General features: G+C 40.5%; 2 protein-coding genes across 2 annotated transcripts in view; both read right to left on the reverse strand.

Annotated features, from left to right (window-relative positions):
- Window positions 1-6,612, reverse strand: part of faxcb (failed axon connections homolog, metaxin like GST domain containing b) — a 12,445-nt gene extending 5,833 nt beyond the window's left edge. The window contains exons 1-4 of the mRNA XM_072461064.1: window positions 6,145-6,612; window positions 4,412-4,547; window positions 3,867-4,063; window positions 808-1,025 (exon numbers count right to left, since the gene is read on the reverse strand). Coding sequence (XP_072317165.1) covers window positions 808-1,025; window positions 3,867-4,063; window positions 4,412-4,547; window positions 6,145-6,404 — 811 coding nt within the window. The 5' untranslated portion in view covers window positions 6,405-6,612. The remainder of the gene's footprint in view (window positions 1-807; window positions 1,026-3,866; window positions 4,064-4,411; window positions 4,548-6,144) is intronic.
- A 1,006-nt stretch (window positions 6,613-7,618) lies between these two features.
- Window positions 7,619-14,335, reverse strand: coq3 (coenzyme Q3 methyltransferase). Its single transcript, XM_072460713.1, has 6 exons — window positions 14,137-14,335; window positions 11,800-11,937; window positions 11,142-11,241; window positions 9,746-10,018; window positions 8,210-8,369; window positions 7,619-8,104 (listed from the first exon to the last, which is right to left on the reverse strand). The coding sequence occupies exons 1-6, from the start codon at window positions 14,295-14,297 to the stop codon at window positions 7,923-7,925; spliced, it is 1,014 nt and encodes a 337-aa protein (XP_072316814.1). The 5' UTR covers window positions 14,298-14,335; the 3' UTR covers window positions 7,619-7,922.
- Window positions 14,336-14,860: the final 525 nt, after the last annotated feature.

Consider the following 14,860-nt stretch of genomic DNA (forward strand, 5'->3'; position numbering starts at 1 on the left):
CACATTTACCCTTACACATTAACCACATTTACCCTTACACATTAACCACATTTACCCTTATGAATTAACCACATTTACCATAAACCACATTTACCGTAAACCACATTTACCCTTATGAATTAACCACATTTATTCTAGATGCCCTTCCTAACATTTCTTCCTTTTCCTCTACTTTGGTGGGACGAGCACGGAGTTTAGACTGGTGTGTGACTGCTTATGCCTGTATTTCATTTAGCACAGTGCATTGAAGCAGACTGGCGGGACATTCCAGGTTGTGCCTCCAGAAATAATAGAAGACAACATCCTGCACTAATGCTTGAGTCTCAGCGTGTACTGATGCATACAGGGCAGTCTCAGAGCAACTTTCCATTTTACAGCTGCTCTTAGAAATCGTACAAATTTCAGATCAATGCAAATATAATATGCATGGTCTGTTGGAACATTTCAGCCCAACACTATTTTGTTTCTGAAACGGTGATACAATGATCACCAGAGGTACACAAACTCTAGGGGTTTACTGACAAAATATATTATTTAATTTAGAGGCACTTGGTCATAGTTTAAACCAATGAAGTCGTGGTTCATTTCCGATTTGTATTGGTTTTGGAGTGAAAAAGTGGCAAACAATGCTTCATCAACTGTATGCAGAGATCATCATGCTATCCAAGAAACATAGCACATAAATCTGGTGACCATATCAACGTTATATAACAGTATTTGGATAATCCCCCCGGTGCTGCGTGTAATGCTCGGTTACTGCTTTTTGTTGCCACTGGTCTCAAACCTCACAAACAGTAAATGTCTTACCGAGCAAAGTGGCCAGTGTCCGCAGGTCCTTCTCCATTAGTGAGTACACCTCCTCTTCGGAAAAGCGCCCTATCCCATGACCATACATCTCCCTGCGGACCATGCTGCCGTTAAGGTGACTTAGGAGCCATTTTAGTGTGTCGCTGAGGGGACCACTCATGGAGAGCAGCTTCTGTGTCTCCTCCAGGTTATCCACCCACTGACAGTACGCTATTGTCCTGGAGGGAAAGCAAGAATAATCAAGGTTATTATACAGGTTGAACATTCTGCTTGGTTGCTTTCTCATATACGCAGAGACCAATTAGAATCCAGTAGTAAACCACAAAACATTTTTATGATTTCTTACACAGCGGAACGTTTTATACATTTCATGCCATTTCATGTGTGATGATGGATGAAGGGCAATGTCCCAAAGAATAAACCATTCACACAATGCAAAAAACGTAACTTCATACAGTATAGGCCTTTTACATTACAATATAAAGGAATCTCTGTGATGAACATGCCCGTGATAGCAGCTTCACTGTACTGTTACTACAAAGGTCATATAACTATTGACCGCTTGCTTCAAGTAGATTAATAACAATGTGAATCTGTTTCCTTTGCCTGACCTATTCATTACCAACACTGACAACCATTGAAACGTCATCTATTCAGCCCATTACCCTGACGGGTAACTCAAAGTAAAAGAGGGTATTTACTGCTTATTCCATCCCAAGATAATAACAATTCAACATTATTTCATTTTAATTGTGATGACATGTTTTTTTTATATTTTGGTAATTCATAACATTTAATAACATCTTTCCAATTTGCGTTTCTATTTCATTGTCTTTGCAAAAATAAATCTACCTTTTACTGAAAACTGATTTGTTTGACATCGATTTTCTGCTTATAAAAAAGGGTTCCTCTTTTTGGTAGTTACCATTATATCTCAAGTACAATAATCAAAAAACTGAACCATTTAAATTCTTCACATTAAAATTTTATTCCACAAATGTAATAGTTATAATACCACAATTACTGATTTCTGGAAGAAGTCCTTTGTCGGTTCATGCCCGCTTATATTTTCGCTATCAAACTGCCGACTCTAACTGGATAAACCTGTTATAGCCTTCTACCCTACTCCTGACACTGAAATACACACTGACCTTTGCCCTGACAGGTTACAAAGCCTGAAATCCTAATATCTTCAACCACTTATTCAAAAGGACAATATGAGACATGGTTAAGAAAAGACCGGTGTTGTGTCTTCTAAATCACCCCTGACAACTGATAAATCGATGGTGATTGGATTACAGCATGTGGCCTTCACGATAACATCCATGTGGGAGCGGTGGCCGTCCAATGCGTTCTTGCTCTATAATGCAACATGGTTTTTGAGATCTCGTTTGATGCTTCTCACAAAACTAAATGCTATGTAAATGAGTCTGTCCGTTCTCTAATAAGAACAAGGAATTCTAAGACAGAAATTATCCATCTTGATCAATGGTTGAAATTCTAGAAGCCTTTTCTGTTCAAAGTCACATTAAGTCCCTTTGTTTCTTGACGCTTGGTTCGATTGTCACGGATTCTTTTGAATTACCTAAATGGAAAACTTGTAGACAGGACTATAATTATGTAATTTGGTCTACCTTTTTGTTTGGTGGTTTATTTAACAATAGACCTTTTTCTATTAACCTCAAGTAAATCAGTTAGACTAGGGCAGTTGGTAAGTGCACGCTGCCCTTCCCTGACATAAATAATTCAATCAATAGATCTAGGAGTGGGTCTAAATATCACATGGGATGACTGGAGAGGTGACGCAGAGAGAGGCTGAGCTTGGGTTACATTATTGACCTCTATTTAAAAAATGTAGATGGATATTTATGAGCCCAAAAGGCATTTTTTCATTCATTTATCATAAATCAATTTTCCCGCGCTAAATTTTGTTCTGAAACATGTTTTTCGGGCCAGGAATAATAAATCAGCCCTCCTGAAATGGGCCTATAAAAAGTGGTGACTTTATTCATTTAATTTGGTTATGTGTTTGTGTGTTGTGAGAGTCAGTGGAAGATGGATGGTGCTTTTAGATAATGGAAAGTCTCTACGCTCAGAATGAGAAGTGGTGAGAGATTTCCAAGCAGCAGCAGTGTGTTTTCAGTGACTCACCACTGAGGAACAGAAGAGGAAGAATGTGTGCCAAGAAGGACCAAGTGATGAGACCAGAGTGGACCAACGACCGGATTACTGTTCAGTTTTCACACCCTCTAAAATCCCTGCCATTTTATCACTGTACTATGCAAGATATTAAATCTGATTAATTTCATTTTCATCCCTAAAATGTATATTTAGTCTGTTTGAAAAAATAAAAACATAATTTTAGGAAGTTTTGCAAACATACACAGAATAAATAAAATAATTTAACAGTGATACAATTATTAACACCTTACACACCAATGAGAGAAACTAATTTAAGATCTCTCACTAATTTCCCAATTGGCTATTAGTTGTCTGTCAGTTTTGTGAGTAACTGGCAGTGGTGGATGGAGTACTCAATTGTTTTTAACTTAAGTAAAAGTGCAGATAAAGGAGCAAGAAAATGCATAAAAGTTTTGAAGTATCTGTTTGAAAATTTACTTTTAGAGTAAAAACTAAAGGTACTGAAGGTTTTTAAAACTATTTTAAGAGTCCAATCTAGTGATCAGTGGAAGAGGGAACTGAATCAATAACCTAATTGTCCTTGTCATTTTTCATTTTATCTTTTTGTTTGCTCAAAGCCAATCAAAACCTTCAGGCAATTCATCATCACAATGGTGCTTAAACATTAAATCATTCATTAAATCATTCATTAAATCATTAATTTCTGCAAATGGTAACTAGCCATTGTCCAGTCAGAGGCAATTTTGAGTATAACTTATTTCTACTTTACAAACAGATATTCAGTTTAGCACATTGTTTTATATTGTAGAAAAAGATTCAGTTGTAGTCATCTGGACACTGTTTTTCTAAAAACAATGAACATTCCTGGACAAATGAGGGATTACACCGAAAAGTTTCACATTGAAAACAATGCTTACCAATAGAGGTGTTCCTCAACCATTTTGGTAACAGCTCTGGACACGGCTCTCTCTTCTGGTGTGAGGTTCTGGTTCAGGCTAATGCCAAATTTTTCTTCCAGAAAATCTATGATGAATTCTGACCCTGAGACCTGCTCATGGTTGTACTCTATCCAAGGCATCTTTCCTTGTGGTGACAGTTTCCCGTCAAAGTAGTTCTGCAAAAGAAAAGTTGGATTTTAGTGTGCATATCACAATATTTAGGGCTGCCAGCAAAATGTATTGCTAAATTACATAATATTTATGAAATTTGGTCCTCCTGATCCTTCTAACTAAATCTCATTCGGATCATTCAAAACACAAATTAAATCCAGACTTGATTTAGTCTTTGTAAATGTATTTTTTCAGTTAAGAATACATTTGAGTATTGTTATTATCATAACAAAAGGAAATCTAAACATATACCAAATATGGTTAATTAATCAATAAAACATATTCTATGTTGTGATGCCCAATGGTTTTACCATTACAAACATGAAATAACAAGCAACTAATAGATGAATTACCTGGTACGGCAGATCCACCATCCGCAGATAAGTCTCTATTTTGAGGCAGAAAGGTGAGAGGCTGGGCACGCCGTTCTTTGGCCTGGAGAACTGATGGAGTATGATGGCATCTTTAGAGTCCAGCTCCTGCTCCTTCCTTCAATGGTTGAACACAGTATGAAATCAATAAAGGAATCATGTTTATAGTGCATGTGTCTAGGTAGGTTTCAAGTTTGTGGCTAAAAGCCTAATAGAAAACGTGGGCAGTGAATGTATATTCACAACTAGTTTAAAATTTTACATCACAAGGTCACAACAAACATGACTTTGCGGGCGACAGGAGCCCTCACTTGAGGACACAAGTGAGGACACATCAAAAAGCTATGGGGTAGTTCATCATATTATCCCTTTGTTTAGTCCTTGTGTTAACTAGGCCAATCATAAGAGGAGACTGTGAAAACATATATTATATGCACCATATTATATTGGCCAACCATGCTTTTGGCTTAGTGTCATCAGTGACCTCTGCAGCACTGAATAATTTAGTGAAGCATGCTGTGACACTGCGTGTTTGCACTCTGGAACTCTAATGACAGAAGCCTAAATCAAAAGTACTGTACTATATTGTGTAGAGGTGAACAGTGGAATTATCTGGTAAGTATCTTGTCGTGCTGAAATTAGATGTTTGATCTCTGACCACTACCATGAGGTGCAATCAAATCCTGCACTAAAAATATAATATCAAAATATAAAACTATTTTTAAATTGGAAAGGTTATTACTGATATTACGTGTAAGTCAGATTTGTTTTTTGTTTTGTTTTTGTATTCAGCATTTACAGAGCTTGTAATCGGAACCCTGTTGGCGATATGAGTCGCTGTCCATTCACGTGGTGCTGAAATGGAACAATCAATCCTCCACTTGGTTTAGGTCCATTACGTATATTGATACTAAAAACTACCTTGATGACAAGCCACTGAAGGGTTTCAGACTCAAGGATCTGGCACAGACACACAGGGAGTGAAAGCGGTCTAGTGTGGCTGCTCTGCTCTCTGCCAACATCACATGGCCCAAACAGATGATGCCGACAGGCTACAGGCCCGGCCGCCAGCAGGCTGCACGTGATTCAGCTTCACCCAATACAAGGTTACGCACAGATGATTAGGAGGAGAGGGAAGGGGAGATATAGCAGGCCACTGTTACGGGATGTAGTCACTATTTATTGGGCGGCATAGGGCCAAAATACACCGACAGACAGCATCAACCTTGAACCTTAAAATGTTACAGTTTCTGGATAGGCTACATCTGCTTAATGTGAATAATATAATTCGATTTTCAGGGCTTTCAAGGCTGCAGTTACGTGATTTGGTTATATATTCGTGGTAAATCTAGATATTGCAGATAGATTCCAGGCTACTGCACAAACAGATGTACATTAAGAGCACCGAGCAGCTGTGAGTGGTGCCTTGGGGTCATCAAAGGTCCCGATCCTAGGCGCAGGTGACGCTCAGGACTGGCACGAGAGCCTCACACGAGCCTATGCACGTGACTCACGTTTTATTTATTTATTTTCCCGCTCACTCAAAGTCGTGCCCTTGAAAGGAAGTAAATAGATACTCAAAGAACACTCCTAAACATTGGGAGATCTACAGGGAACTCGCAGCGCAAGTGCACTCGCTGATCCTTGGGCACATTTAACAGGATTAATTCGATCGGTGCACATTGAAAGAGCGCTGACAGTGCCGCGGCTCTTACCTGATGGCCAGGAGCTCGTGCAGGAGGTAGGCAGCCGCAGCCAGCAGCGCTCCCCCGGTGATGTACAGAGTCTTCTTCCACCAGGACTCAGAACCCAGAGCGGACATAATCCCCCCGTAGTCCTGTAAAGGGACGGCGATGATGCATCCGTACAGAGAGTGCTGCTGCTCGGAGCTGCACAGCCCGAGAGGCAGGCTGTGGTTCCGCCCGAGCTCCACCACGCACGGCCGGCTGGAGGCGAACCCCGCAGCCCAGTGCATCCTGCCTCTTTCAGTCACAGTTGCCCCGCGCCCACCCCGCCGCCGCACTCCCAGGCTGGCTTCATGACTACGGCATGACGGCGAGAGGCGACCGAATTGACCCCGAAATCAAAGAACAGAAAACATCTCGCCTTGCGCTCTCCGTGAAGACGCTTATTCAAGTCACTTTCCCTTGCAGCGTTTTTCCAGAAACATTTGCAAAGCGTCAGACGATCAGCAGTGCACCACTTCCGGTAAGACTTTCATAATGTCATTTCAATAGTGCCAACTAATATTATGAACAGTAAATTACTCTATATTTCTTACCAAGTTATGTACTCATCAGTTAATTTCCTTAGTTCTAATCACATTCATTTACATGTTTGCAGCATTTTTTTGTGATGTTTTGCTTAAATTCTCATCACCACCTTAACACATCCGGATGTTCTTGACTGAACCTTGGTCCCTTGATTCCACTATTGTCTGTCTCGGTACCCCGCCCCAGCCTTAATACGAGCCCCCTGCATCCTGCTCCTCTCTGGTGACATGTGATATGTGCAAAGTATTGGTCCAAACACAGTCATTAATGGTTTGGACAAGGTGTTGGATTAAAAGAATCCATATTATCATATTATGACCACTTCTTTCAGCTTCTAAAAAACGAAATACACTGATCCAAAGAGAAGGTGAAACATTTAGTGTGAACGGATTTTTGTTTTGCAACGCACCCTAACACACACTACCATGCAACAGGTGGGTTACAAACCACACAGACCCTTGTTAACCTGACACAGATGGCCTCCTATACTTACTCTGGGGCAACATTGGAAAAGCAGACACTCTCATCTGGTCCACCTGGTTTAATTGTGCGCTTTCTTCCCTAGATTCCCATCTACAGTCCCGTGGCAGATACACTATAGCACCCTAATGCCACTCCCATGTCCACTTCAAGTAGAACTAACCGCGACAGTTTAATCCCTGCACCCACGCCGCAGCCCAGGTAACTAGATGCTCCTCGTGCTCGCATCAAGGCGCCTAATATAGCACAGCAAAAAAATATATAATCTGATACACTGGAAAATCTGTCACTGTTATATCTCATTCACGCCAAAAAGTAAGTACCAGGACATAAAAAGGCTATTGATATTCATGTTGTAATTCCATAGTTATTATTCTGTGGTTCTGTATTGTAACTACAATATTACTTAATACAATATATGATGATACACACACACTTTGATTCCAAACAGCTTGACTTATTTTATTTATATGTTACATAATTAATCCACAAGGGCCTTTATAAGCACAGACCATGTAACTGTCCCCTCATGCGTGAAGCAAAACACTTGGATTCCCTGTGAAAAGCATTTGAATCCCAGACAATTCTTAGTTTGAGAGCCATCAGTTATTTTGAAATTAAGTAAAACTTGTTATCATTATGTTACAAGTACACACTTGTTGCTTTGTGCATCTTCAGATAACCAGTCTATGCATCACAGTCATTGTTTTTCAGACTTGTTGGTCTCCTTGGTGACAGGCTCAGCCGTGTACTGTGGAGTCCTGTGGGTGAGGACTGCCTTCTTCAGCCTGGTGCATGGGAGGATCTTCTCTCACTTTGACAGCATGAAGGGCGTAGTTGATGGCTGTACTGTTGGTCCAGCTCCAGGCTCCTGTTAGTGGATTGTACAACATCCCATTGACAGACTGCACAGAGAAACCATCTGACAAGAGAAAGGATTTACATAGAGGGTAAACAAGGGTGAACCGGTCAAATATATAAAAGGACAATGCAGTACATTTACTAAGCATAATACTAAGATACTTACTGGACTCTAGGAGGCGCTCTAGCTCCTCTGGGCTGATGAACTTTTCCCATTCATGAGTCCCTTGCGGAACAATTCTCAGCACATTTTCAGCAACCACAATCCCCAGTAACCAGGACAGGTTGGTTTTGTTCAGGGTGGTGATGAAGAGTGAACCTCCAGGCTGCATATTCAGAAATGTTTAAACGTGATTTTACATATTGTTCACAAACCTATTTGTCTTTGAAAACAATTTGAAAACATTTTTATTCTCATGTATGTCTTGTGTAGAAATAAACAACACAAGTCATCTAAATCAAAACAATTTTAAACCTGGTTAAAAGCTTGTTTATTTGTTATGTTGTGTCAAGAAGACCATTCATCTGTTCAACTCCTCTGGCCCACTGAGTTAGGAGATATGATGAGGCTTCATCAGTGACACCACAGGAAACACTCACATGATTTTCCCATTGAACAATAACAACCAAGAGGGTTTCCATGAATCAAGATTAAGCCCATTTGGACATTCCAGGCTGCTCAAATCCTCTATTGCGTTATTGGCTAACCAGAGTTGGCGACGAGTTGCCATAGTAAAAAGCACTCAGGTACAAACTTGGTCGGGACCAGGTTAACAGTCAGGCTTATTTTACCTTTGTCAGCAAAAGAGTGTAAAGACACTTTCATCACAAGTTTCAACTCATGCACTCTCACATCTGTGTTAAAGTACTTCTCTTTGTCCAATAACAATTTAAAAATGACTTTTTATTCACATGGTACATGTGACTTTTATAGCAGCACGCACTGGAAGGCACGTCTGTTCTCATCAATAGGAACAAATATAAAAAAGGCAAATACAAAATCCGTATTTAATTTAAATTATTTTAAATATGCACCTACAGTTTTTACCATACAAAAACAAAACTTTTAATTGCCCTTAAGGATTTATTTTAATCAATGAAAACACTAATAAAAAGAGCTATAATTTTATAATATGTCTATTGGTGTGAGGTTAAAGCCATGGAGCAGTTCAGCTGCTTTTGTACCAACAGAGGCTGGTTTGGAGCTGGACTCTCGATCAACTGGTTTTCAGTCGGTTCTAGCTGTAGCCTTACACTCCTTAATCAGGTCTGTCCCCCCTACTCCCCTTCTCTTTCCCTCATGTCATTAAGCAAGAGTTCTGTAACAGTTTGACTTTCACGCGCAACGGCCTCAGCTCCAAGACCTTTCCTGTTCAGTGGAATGAGCAGGAAAGGAAGTGGAGCCGTGTCTTTCCTCTTGCTTCTCTGATCAGGATAAAGTAAAAACTGGCTCCTTTCGCTCTCTTTCATCACAACTAATGTATTTTTTAAGCTCATTCTGAGTGATTTTGTTGCGCCATTGATCTGGCCACCTCGGATTCACCGGAAGCATGCACACAGCGCAGCTTAAATATCATAAATACTCATGCTCTAGGTACATTGACTCTAAATATATTATAGACTGCATTTACATTGTGAATAAGATAGTTCTTCACTGGCCACAATCACAGATGGATGATAAAGGAACTATCCTGGAACTTGCCTTAATTACGAGGCTGCAGCAGTAAGCAAATGTTTCCAGATCAGCCAGATGTTCAACCACTTCAGATGCAACTACTGCATCAAACTGTCCCACGGCCTCCTCCTCAGCGTGTGCTCCCTCTGGTTTCTCAGAGGTGAGGTCCTCCAGGCTGCAGGCCCTATAACTGACACTGTGGCGGAGGTCTGGGTCATAGGACGAATGGAGCTGTGCTGTGCCAATGCTGTCCTCCACTGGATCTATACCAAGGACAGAAGCACCCAGGCGACCAAGAGGCTAAGAAAGTGATAAATAAAAAGGTTGAAACAATTATTTAAAGTAAACATTACTTTTATGGACAAAGTAAACATCCAAAATAAAGCTAATGATGATGATTATATGCATACATATCCGTATCTCCATCTCTCTTCTATCTTTAGATACAGATATAAAAATAACGCATTTCAATCTATACAATATACATATATTCAACTTTTGACAGTTTTCTATAATTATTTTAATGTAACTTAATCTTATTTATGTACATATCCTTACTGATTCTAACCATATTTTAACTTTACTTTTTTATTTTTTATATATCTGGTAGCTATTCATTGTTCATTGTTTTGTCTTCATTGTTCAATGTTTTGTTGTTTGTGTTGCATCGAATCACCAGGACAAGTTCCTATGTTTGTGAATTTTGTTCATTGACAATGGCAATAAACCTTATTCTGATTCTGATTCTTAGGCTCCAGCATCTTTGAGTGTTGTATGAATAAAATGTCGTATTATTATCATCTTGGGGGACATAGCCAATATAAAATATAGACATGGATTACCCGTCATAAACGTAAGTAATAAGAAGTAATAAGATAGATTATTAATTGAACAGCTGTGTACAAGTCATATTTGGCGCCACCTTCTGGCTAAAAACAGACCACACACTCGGCTCTTGTTGGCCAAGGGGACCATTGCTGTGCTTTTACAGTTGATCTTCTGTGATAGCAAGGGTCAAGACACAAGTGACAAGACACAACAAGACACTTTCACCCTGGAAATCCTAGCAGACTTGGGTATCTGTTTGTATATGACAACCTGTGTGGCGGGGCATCAGACTTAAATGAGAGCAATGACAGGAACTCTGTGCTTTGAGATAAACAACTATAAATGACCAACTGTCCGTTCCACCACACAGTGACCAGTCAAACCTAAAAACTCTATTGATGGGGTGCCATCTAAGTGTACGTTTATGCACTGGTATGCAGAGCAGAAAAGACTGAAAGGACAGCTTGAAAAAAAAAAAACTACATCAGATTGGAATTGTAGTAATCGGAACAACTGTAAGATAACAGAGCTTTGTTATGCTAGTAGTTTCTAGCCAAGCGCTGTCAACATGTGTTTCTTGACTTTTGATCATTACCTCTGTAAGCAGGCCGCCTCCACAGCCGACATCAAGTATTTTGAGACCAGCAAGTGGTTTTCCAGTTTGACGTCCTCTGTGAGAATTCAGCAAGTTGTCTCTGCATTGATTAAAACAAAGAGAGATTTATATATTTAAAAAGGTTTGCGTGGGAATATATATAAAATGCTTGAAAAAAGCTAAAGTGAAATACAAAAACACCTATAAAACTTTAACAGGTTCTGACGTTTATAGACTTCCAGGTTAATAATTTATATCAATCAAATGATCCAAAGGGAATTTAGTACAAACAGGACAAATTCAAGTCTTATTTGATTTGAATCCTGTTTGATGTATCAGCATTACAATGACAAGTTAATAGATATTATTGAATTAATAAAGGTAAAGAAACATCAAAATTGTAGTGCTCCTTTTGGGTCTTATTTAGTTAAACCCTGAGGGCACTGAAGCATCAGGCAACATAACTACACAGCCACTCTGCCTCCGGAGCTGTCAAGACATGTCAAAATCAGAGCCACCAAGAGCAACATAAAGGGGGAAGGGAAGAGAGCCTGCACTTCTGTTTGGGTGAGGAAATACATTTCATAGAGGCAGTGCACATGGAATAGCTACCAAAAATACTCAAACCAATATAGTACAAAATTAGTAGAACACAGACCGTATAAAAGGCACCCGGAGGTCATTCATGGCGTGTAAAGCTGCAAATGCTCCCTGGTCGTCCCACCACTTACTGGCCAGTGACTGGAACCTCCTCACTTCATCCGGGTCCACCGTGGTTTGAGAGACTGAACGGACACTAGAGGGGAGGCAAAAAATCTGCTGGATTTATGGAACAGTTGCTGTGGTGGAAAGTCACCTGCATGAAATAGAAAGTATGGAGCATTGTCCATGGCAGGAATCTCAAACTTCTACAACTTTTATGAGAAGAGAGCTACTCCCGTTAGCGGTTGCAAGAAATTGAGTCAATACAACTGAGGCAACAAGCCTTAGATAGGAATTAGATGTCTAAAAGGGAAGTCTGGGCCTCCCTGCCTCCCCACCCTGGCCCTGGAAACGCAGATGGATGCATGGATAAAGCAATAACATAAACCATTATCCATTCATTAGTGTACAAATTTAGGCATCTAAAGTTTACATTAACAGTGATAATTGGCAAGGAAAAACGTTTGAATTATTCAGTGTAGTATAATTAATTCAAATGGGGGGAACTTCTTGGAAGAGGTTGGAGCTCCTGAGCTAAAGGGTGGAGTCCCCTGCTCTATTGGAGATAGTTCAATTTTATAAGATAAGATATTCCTTTATTGTCCACACATGGGGAAATTTCATTGTTGCAACGCAGGTAGTTACAGAGGAAAAGGACAGATAACTTATGGAAGTTTAAAAAAACACTCTTAATAGAATAACTCTTATATAGAATAACTCTTATAAACAAAAACTCTTATAAACAAAAATATTATAAGGAATGAAGGGGAAAAATAAAGATAAAATAAAAACAGCTAGCGTAAGACAAGATAACACTAATAATAATAATAATGGTAAAATAAACACTGTATTTACATCAGTTATATGCACATGAATGTGACATTATTGCATGTGAGTACGACAGTAATTGCACATGAATATGACGGTATTGCACATGGTTAAGTCAGTATTGCACGTGTTCAGGGCTAGCAGTGTTTGTTATAAAGTCTGACAGCAGCAGGAAGGAAAGACCTGCGAAACCTCTCCTTCACACAGCGAGGGTGGATCAGTCTCTCACTGAAGCTGCTCTCCAGAGCGGACAGAGTGTCCTGCAGGGGGTGACACTCATGGTCCAGCATAGATGTGAGTTTAGCCAGGACCCTTCTATCCCCCACCTCCTGCACCGAGTCCAGAGCACAGCCCAGGACGGAGCTGGACTTCTTGATGACTTTGTCCAGCTTCTTCCTCTCCCTCTGTGTGATGATGCTGCTCCAGCAGGCCACACCTACAGGAGCTGATGCCACCACAGAGTCGTAGAAGGTCTTCAGGAGTGGCCCTGTCACTCCAAAAGACCTGAGTCTCCTCAGGAGGTAGAGCCGACTCTGGCTCTTCCTGTACAGTCTGTGTTATGAGTCCAGTCCAGTTTTGTGGTTCAGATGAACACCCAGGTACTTGTATGAGTCCACTCTCTCAATGTCCCGTCCCTGGCTGTTCACTGGTGAGGGGGCAGTGGGGTGGCGTCTGCGGAAGTCCACCACCATCTCCTTGGTCTTCCCCGCGTTGATGAGGAGGTGGTTCCGCTGACACCAGTCCACAAAGTCCTGCTTCAGTCCCCTGTACTCCGCATCATCGCCGTCCGTGATGAGTCCGATGATGGCAGAGTGGTCAGAGAACTTCTGCAGGACACAGCTGTCCGTGTCGTGTTTGAAGTCTGCAGTGTAGAGGGTGAAGAGACAGGGTGCGAGGACAGTGCCCTGGGGCGCGCGGTGTCTTGGGCACAGGTACCAGATGTACCATACTGTATGGAATGCTGTATGTATGCCATACTGTATGGAATATTATAGCTAAAGGGGGGAAATGTGCATTGGAAACTAACAAAAGGAGGCTCTTCAAGGCCATATAACATTAAGAGTAAATTTTGTAGCGATTCAAGCCTGTGAACTGTAAGCACACCGGTTTATTTACACTTCTACTGTTGATATCTGGCCGAGTCCCAGATAACCAACGATAACTGTTACATCACGAGAAATCAGTAGCTTTGGCATGGAAAAGACGCCGCACAGTGGTCTTACCCTTCACCACGTAACATTGTTGTTAAAATTGCAACATGATCATCGTCGTTTTGCACACGCGTTTGGAAACAATGTCACAGCGAAAGGTGTCGTAAACAAAGCTTTAGACGGCCCAACAAAATATTCGTGACTTTTTAGGACATATGGTTGTAGACTTACATGATTGTTGGAACAACTTTAATCAAGCGTGTGCACAAAGACAAACGGGTTAACTTTAACGTAGGGTCGCTGACATTCCTCACCTGGGTAAAGCGGGGTGGTGCTCCATGAGGGCACTTCTCCGCAGCCACAGTGACCGCTGTTGACACACCGATGCCCGGCTGAAGCCAGAACTAAGCCCGGGACGTGTCAGTTTAAAACAAGAAACTCCCAACACCAAACGACTGAGTTTATTCGAGTACATTTGAAGCTTGATCGCTGGTGCAAATGTTTGGTGCGCTAGTATTTTCGGTCCGGTTGGAAAATAATTCTTTGACCAAAGTTCCTACTCTGAACAAATTGGCCCACAAATGAATGAGATTTGCAAAAATGTGGTGTGAAGTATATTTGATTTGAATACTATGTGGTAACTGGTAGTATAGCCGAATGAACGCCTTTTGTTTTCGATTAGATCAGGTGCTCAAAACCTTTCAGGTCGAGATCCCCAAAATAACTATGCAACTGAACCGGGACCCCCACAATTTTGTTTTATGAAAACGTCTAATAAATTCAAGTTGTACACCTTTTACAATTAGTTTAAGTTTTTTTGAAGTTGGTTATTTGACCCAATTTAAATACAACATAAGATTTTTTAATTAAAAAACGATTTAATACAATATCAAAATGTTAAAAATATATCTTGAAATCATCTCGCGACACCAGTTCATCCTTCCTGTTAGACCATTTAATTATACTCATCTAATATGTTCATGCAACTACACATCCATGGGGTTTTCACTCCTGAATTACAAAATGTACAGCCTCTTC

This window comes from Eucyclogobius newberryi, unplaced genomic scaffold (assembly GCF_026437365.1).
Source record: "Eucyclogobius newberryi isolate DKJ021-1_F unplaced genomic scaffold, fEucNew1.0.hap1 SCAF_3, whole genome shotgun sequence".
In the NCBI taxonomy this organism is placed as follows: Eukaryota; Metazoa; Chordata; class Actinopteri; order Gobiiformes; family Gobiidae; genus Eucyclogobius; species Eucyclogobius newberryi.

What these genes read in the sequence shown, in the direction of transcription:
- coq3 (XM_072460713.1), bottom strand. Translation starts at nt 14,297, where the DNA reads ATGTACTCGAATAAACTCAGTCGTTTGGTGTTGGGAGTTTCTTGTTTT. An exon ending in CACCACCCCGCTTTACCCAG is followed by an intron (nt 11,938 to 14,136) that starts GTGAGGAATGTC and finishes CCTCCCCTCTAG; the next exon opens with TGTCCGTTCAGTCTCTCAAA. An exon ending in GAGGCGGCCTGCTTACAGAG is followed by an intron (nt 10,019 to 11,141) that starts GTAATGATCAAA and finishes TCACTTTCTTAG; the next exon opens with CCTCTTGGTCGCCTGGGTGC.